Source organism: Nicotiana sylvestris, chromosome 2, assembly GCF_000393655.2.
Source record: "Nicotiana sylvestris chromosome 2, ASM39365v2, whole genome shotgun sequence".
NCBI classification, from domain to species: domain Eukaryota; kingdom Viridiplantae; phylum Streptophyta; class Magnoliopsida; order Solanales; family Solanaceae; genus Nicotiana; species Nicotiana sylvestris.
The window spans coordinates 98,263,076-98,270,415 of NC_091058.1; the positions used below are offsets into that span (position 1 = coordinate 98,263,076).

The 7,340-nt window shown below is 39.0% G+C and overlaps 1 protein-coding gene across 1 annotated transcript; it reads right to left on the bottom strand.

Annotated features, from left to right (window-relative positions):
- Positions 1–2,003: 2,003 nt before the first annotated feature.
- Positions 2,004–6,863, bottom strand: LOC104249828 (LRR receptor-like serine/threonine-protein kinase HSL2). The gene is made up of 2 exons (XM_009806327.2): positions 4,197–6,863; positions 2,004–2,682 (listed from the first exon to the last, which is right to left on the bottom strand). Exons 1-2 carry the CDS (start codon positions 6,775–6,777, stop codon positions 2,297–2,299), a joined length of 2,967 nt encoding a protein of 988 aa, XP_009804629.1. The 5' UTR covers positions 6,778–6,863; the 3' UTR covers positions 2,004–2,296.
- Between the last annotated feature and the right edge of the window lie 477 nt (positions 6,864–7,340).

Consider the following 7,340-nt stretch of genomic DNA (forward strand, 5'->3'; position numbering starts at 1 on the left):
TCTGGAAGGTTGCTACTGCGATCCCTTCTAACACATTTGGAAAGCTAATTCTCACCATGTTAAACCGGGTATGAAGTCCCTGAGTCCTCGTCGTGCATCTACTTGACGACAAATATGTCGTTTACCCTGGCTTCCGCCTTTTTAGCTCATGCATGGGAGGTGATCAACTTGTCCGCCATTTCTTCGAACGTTGCTATTGACCATGCTGGTAGTTGTGAGTACCAGGTTAGGGCTCCCCCTATTAGGGTTTCGCAGAATTTTTTTAGTAGCACCGATGGTACTTGTTCTTTCGAAAGATCGTTGCCTTTTATGGCTGTGACGTAGTGGATGATATGATCTTCTGGGTCTGTAGTACCGTCATATATCTTCATGTATGGTGGCATTTTGAAGGTTTTTGGAATGGCGTGGGGGGCTGCTTCCTCATTGTATGGTTGCACGATGAATCGACCTACATCCCATTTTGGCAACTACTGTGGGGCGCTTGGTATTTTGTCGACCCTTTCTTGATGCTCTTTCATCTGGTCACGGAGTGCCTTATTCTCATTTTTCATTTTCTCCATTTTCTTTAGAACGGCTGCGAGCGTGTCATTACCTGCGTTAACAGTAGTATGAGTGTTACCTATGCGGGGGGCATCTTGTTCGTCAGCGATCATCATGACATCTATGTGTGCGATGTCACTATTCTCCCTTTGAGTGGTTTTATCAAGTATGTTGTTCAGAGTGCTTGTTAGCCACTCTTCCAGTAGTCTTCTTACTGTCGGTGGTGCCTCTCTTGTTGAAGACATGGAGGCTTCTTTTTCGCGCGAAGCAGTTACACTTTCGTGCGGGGGAGGTGAAGCGTCTCTCCTAGGTGTAACGTTTGGTGTCACATTTTAGTTGTCTTCCCTGCCATCTTTGTTGATGGTGTTCAGGATATTGGTTGTGACACCTGCTATCGCTTTTAACCTTGCATCTCCTTTTCCTGCCATTATTAGTTTATGCCAAGCTAGGAAGAGATGACTATCCTTTTTTATGATCTAGATGAAACTAAAATCTTAACTAAAGATCTCCCCACAAACGACGTCAAATTGTTTGATCAAAAGATGTTAAACCCTTCGATTAAACCAATTTTATGGTTGGAAGAACGGTGAATCTCAGTTAAGAATAATAAAATCTAGATCAAGTGATAAAGGAAATAAGCAAGATGAATGATGTTAGCTAATATGTTGGAATCAATTAAATGCTCATAAATGCAACAACTCAAATGCGCAATCGATCTAAATGAATGCAGCCGGCGCAAAAAGGGAATAAGTATGAGATGATTGTGGAATCTTTGGATCTTATCAATATCGTATAATGATATATGTTTTTGTTGTGTAATCAATGAACGAGGCTGCTCTTATATTTACTCTCAGATGAATCTTTTACAAAGTGTTTTTTGTCTTTTGGCAGAGCCCCCTTTCTTTACTAACTCTTCATGTTTATAAGGGACAATCCCCCATGAAACACTAAAAAGTACAATCATAAAGAATATTCGAAAAACATCTTCTTACTGTCTCCTACTAAGTTCACACTACCGTTGACATCTTATTTCGACTGACCGCTCTTGGTCGTCGTCATTCACCACGACGACCATCAGACATTGCGCCGTGATAATCTCATTCCTCGTCTTATTCGGTGACTGTCGTAGTTTCCAAATTTGGACCCATACAAACCTATTCTTTCTTTCCTTATGAAAATTTGAAAAACGTATGCAATCAAAGTGAATATACTGTAGGGAGAGTGAAGAACTGAACAAATGCTTATATTGAAGCTGGAAATGTAAATTATTGCGTTATAATCAGCACTCATGCTGCTGATCGTGTCTTCGGTGAGTCAAGTACAAGAGCTTATTTGTGTGTTTTAAGTGAGTAACTGAAGAAGTGAATAACTGACATTTCGTGTGTTGCTACCCCCATCCTGTTGTTAATAAAGGACTTAACACCATTTCAGTCAAACATTTGGTCACAGAACAAACTCGTATATGAATGTAAAGTTCATACTATATTGCAACGAGAACTCAATGTTTGGTCGTTACTCATGAGCTTTACAGGTCAGCAAACTTTTAGTTAAGCTACCATGTATACTGGAGTATCTTACAGGGCACTTGTTAAACCAGAGCAGCAAACTCAATTAACCTAAATATCTTGCCAGAATCCATTTAACAAAGCCCCAACAAGCAGACTTTAAGCAACAAACACCTAACTTCACACTTCCTACTACAAGTCTACACTAGTATCAGAGTACTTAAGCAAGGACATGTATAAACTGTGAAAAGCTATCGGATTGACTTAGAACGAGCAACACTGTTATCCTTCAACAATTCAACAACTCTTCTCATGGACGGCCTGTTAATGGGCAATGAAGAAGTGCAAAGCAAAGCCACATCAAAAACCTTTTTAATCTCTGCATAATTGCTTGCAGACGGATTCATTCTCTGGTCGACTAGCTGGTTCAAATCAAGAATACTATTGCTGCCCGTGACACGGCCACTTCCTTCATCTTTTTTAGACGATATTGCAACCTCTAACACCCACTTGACCATGTCCTTGTTCTCACCGAAAGAGGAGTCATTGGGCCTTTTACCGGTTATTAGTTCCAACAGTACCACACCAAAGCTATAAACGTCACTCTTCTCATTAATCTTCAGAGTATACGCATATTCTGCAATTGAGAAAAAAGAATCAGTGTACGTTCAAAGGTGCAGCCTGGAACCCTTGGATAATACAGTTTGGCATCCATAGATATTTAGAAAACTTTAGCACTAACATTACATGTTCATGACCAACATAACAAAATGTTTTCTACACTAGTATCAAGACGCCATCAACTTTTTTCCATCAAAGATGTAGGTCTGTATTTTTCTTACTTTTTCCGGGGAAAGGAGTATGGGCAGTCACAAACCACATAGGATCAACTTTACAAAAGGGATGAAATTGTATGCCTAATGTGGAATTTATGGTAGCAAGTAGAATTTAAGGTGTTACCAAATTTATTTAATAAATAGAGAAATAAGAAATAATAATTTAGGCACATGTTCCTTTCATTTTTAATCTTTGGATCAAATCTTGAATGTGTTGGCAAACACTAGGTGACAGAACACAACTCTCTTATTTTTTTATTCTTTTGATCAAATCTTAACTTTGTTAGCAAACCTTAGGTGACAAAATCATTCAATGATATGATGTGATCTAAGAATTAAATATTACTAGTAGACAATAAATGGTCATGCAGATTTCAGAAACGGAGTGCCCAACCTTTCTTTGATTTTACTTCGAAAAATCTATATTGAAACACAGAATTAAATATTATACAATATACTAATTAGTATGTAGCAAATGTGCAGACTTCAGAAAAGGCGTGCCAGATATTTCTTTGATTTTACTTTGACAAATCCCTAGTCAAACTCAGAAACAAGAATTAGCATGCAATAAATAGAAATTTAGACTTCAGAAACAGAGTTTCCAGCAAGAGTACTGACAGGATACCGCAACAAAATGGAGATTGATAAGCTTTCCGATCTAGTCATAAGTTTGAAACATCTATTCTAATTAAAATCGGGTCTCATATCTTATAAAAGCATCTAAAAATCAAATCAAAAACAATATTTTGAATGTCCTTATATACAGGATGCAGATATTATAGTAAGTATCTTTAACAACAAGTTAACACAGAAATAACAACAACATCGATTAGGTCTCATCTCCAAGCAAGGCAGATATTATAGTAAATATCTTTAACAACAAGTTAACACAGAAATAACAACAACGTCGATTAGGTCTCATCTCCAAGCAAGTATCGTTAACTATATATTATGTTTTTATTCCCCTCCCCTTTGATTACCCTTTGATCCTCTTTGTTGGAGCTATTGCTCCTTTGGTGACTCGAACCCACAACCTTGGGGTTGTAGGTGGAAGGTGTTGACCGTCAGAGCAACCCCTCATGTCTATCGTTAGCTATATGAATTCTAACTACTCGTATCACATATTTATGCCTATCTCGGTCCAATATTATAAAAAAGTTAGTTTCTTTAGCACCAGATGCTCTCGATACATTTTCTATTAACATGGAGTATATAATTCGAAGAAGACTAGAGAACTTCTAGCAGTCATTGAACCTATAGCTCAATAACATCAATAAGTTAACAGAAAATAAAAGGTTAAAGGAAAATATATTACCAGGTGCAATGTAGCCGTAGGAACCAGCAATATGGGACATGACTTGATCACTCTCCTCACTGTCCTGCTGCATTACCTTAGCTAGCCCAAAATCAGCAACTTTTGGCCTAAAATCCTCGTCCAACAAAATGTTATTAGACTTGACATCTCTGTGCACTATTGCAGGAACAGAATCATGGTGCAAATAGGCCAATCCTTGAGCTGCTCCAACTGCTATGCCAAATCTCCTTGGCCAATCCAAAAGAATGCCACCTTTTTCCCCATGTAATACATCTCCTAAGCTCCCATTTTCCATGTACTCATACACCAATATCCTGAAGTCGTCACCAATGCCACTGTACAATAGTTTTACTATGTTTCCATGTCGGACTCTCCCTAGAGTCTCCACCTCCGACCTGAAAACCTCCTCAGATTCTCTCTCCCGTTTAGCCTCCCAAAGCTTCTTAACCGCGACCATCTGCCCGTTTTTCAGTTTGACCCTATATACCCGACCAGACCCACCAGCTCCAATGAGATTCTCATTTGTCAGTGAAGCTAACAAGTCTCCCTCCGTGAATCCAACCCGTTGAAATGCAGTAATTCTCCATGCACTTTTACGCTTACTCCGAATGGGTAGCAACTTTTTGGCCTTGATCAAGACCCAAACAAGTGACCCGACAAGTATGACGGATAAAGCTGATAAAATACACACCAAATACAAGCTAATACTTTTGGGTCTTGGGCACTGAGGTAGAGGTTTAAGATCCGGACTACAAAGATCCGGATTGCCCTGCAAACCCGAGATGAAAAAATCATTATCAAACACAAGTGGCACTTTTCCTTCAAGCCTGTTATTTGATACGTTGAACTTGTTAAGCTTGAGGTTGCTCAGCTCCGACGGAATTTCGCCGGAAAGCGAGTTTCCAGCGAGGTCTAAGTACGTCAAAACCGGCAAAGTCCCAAGCTCACCTGGAATTTCACCTGTCAATTGATTGTTAGCTAAATTCAGTTCAGTCAAGTCGGTCCAAGAACTAACTAATTTGGGAATTTGACCCGTGATCCTATTTTCTGAAAGATCAAGCTTTTGTAACGTTTTCATCTTTGTGATACATGAAGGCAAATCTCCTGATAATTGATTCTTGCTTATGTCCATAATCACAATCTCTTCCAAATTGCATAATCCCGCCGGCAATTCCTCGGAGAATTTGTTACCGGAGATGAGAATTTCTGTTAGGCCACGAGCATTGGAGATTGAAGCTGGAATTGAACCTTGAAAGTTGTTGTTTCTCAGTTCAAGAAATGTGTATCCAGCAAAACTCCAGAAACCAGTTGGTAATTCACCAGAGAATTGGTTGTTATAGATACGCACGTACGTTAGTGAATTACACTCCCCATAGGATTCAGGGACTGAACCACTGAACCTATTATCGAACAGGTTCAAAATCCTAAGTTTCTTTCTGGAACATAAATTGGGGGGCAAAGAACCTTCGAGATTATTGCCAGAGACATCAAACTCATCCAAATCTGAACTCATACCAAAATCTTGAGGTAAAGTACCTGAAAATTTGTTGTTAAAGAGCTTGAACTGAGTAAGATTCGGGTTAAGAGCTAAACTTTCTGGAATTTCGCCTTCTAAATTGTTATCATTGAGATTCAAAGATACCAGCGGCAAACGGGCAAGGCTATCAGGTATTTTTCCCGTGAGATTATTCTGAGAAGCGTCAAACCTGAACAGAGAAACAAGTCCCGAAAACGTGTTCGGCAGTTCACCTGAAAATTTATTCTGAAAGAGCTCTATTTGTTCTACGGTTTTCAGCTCTCCAATGCTTTCTGGAATTTTTCCAGTTAGATTGTTAATCGCCACGTCAAAATTCTGAATAGATTTCAGGTCTTTAATGGAATCTGGAATATTTCCAATAAGATTCGCAAACCGAGCATATAGAATTCGAAGTTTACCTAGTCGTCCAATTGAGGAAGGCAATGGACTTGGCTTAAATGGATTTTGAGCAATGACCAATCGAGTCAACTCGGTGAGATTGGATAAGAACTCAGGAACTGAACCATTAAGGAGATTGTTGGCAATATCGAGCTCTTGTAATCTCGGTAACCGGCCTAAGCTCGCCGGAATATCACCGGAGAAATTGTTTGAATTAACATCAAGCACGGTCAAGTTATCAAACTTGGCTATAAACTCCGGCAGCTTGCCAACGAAGAAATTTAAAGAAAGATTCAAAAAGTGCAGATGCGAACATAGGGACCAGGAGTCAGAGGAAATAGAGTCACCGAAACTGTTATCGCCCAGATTGAGTTTCTGCAAAGTCGAAATCCGGCAGAAGTCGGCCGGAAAATGACCTGAGATTCCAAAACTGGTGAACTCGATGGAGACAACCTTATGCGTTTTACGATCACAGGTAATGCCGGTCCAGTTACAAGGCGCATTTGGAGCAGACGCGTTCCAATCAGAGAGCAATCCATTGGGGTCACCGAGCTGACCTGTCTTAACCCGGAGTAAAATGGCGATATCGCGGTTCAAGCAACTAGCCGGAATAATGAATAGAAACAGTTGTATGAGTAGCAGAAATTGGAGTTTCGTGTGTTCCATTGATAATACAATGAAATCTCCCTTACGGGTGAAACTAAGTCCTTAAAAAAGGCAAGAGTTTGTTTTGATGATTAAATCATAAATCACAAAAATCTGAAAATGGAGGTTGGATGGTGAGGAGATAAGAGTTTAAGAGATGGGAAATTTTATGCATGGATTACAAGTGTAACGGAAACAGGGTTTAAGGAGAAGAAAGAGTACTGAGAGTGTAAATGAGTGTTCACACATGAAAAAAGCTACGCTAATTGTTGGACTCTAATGGCGATAACAAGACAGCGTGTTATTGCGACTTAAAGCAGGATGTTATAATCAAGGTTTTGTACACACACATAAATATTCTAAGATTCACCTACAATTTTCAAAATTATCTACTACTTTCTTTATAAAATTTTATGTTAAGTCAAACGATGTTGAGACGAAGACACTAACACTAATTTTGAGCTTCCTATAGTAATCATAAGACAGTTACTATGAATAAGACTGACTCAAAATCTTCAATTTATATTAATAAAGGGAAGAAAGTAATTATATAAAGGGTTATAGTAATTACTTTATTATTGTGG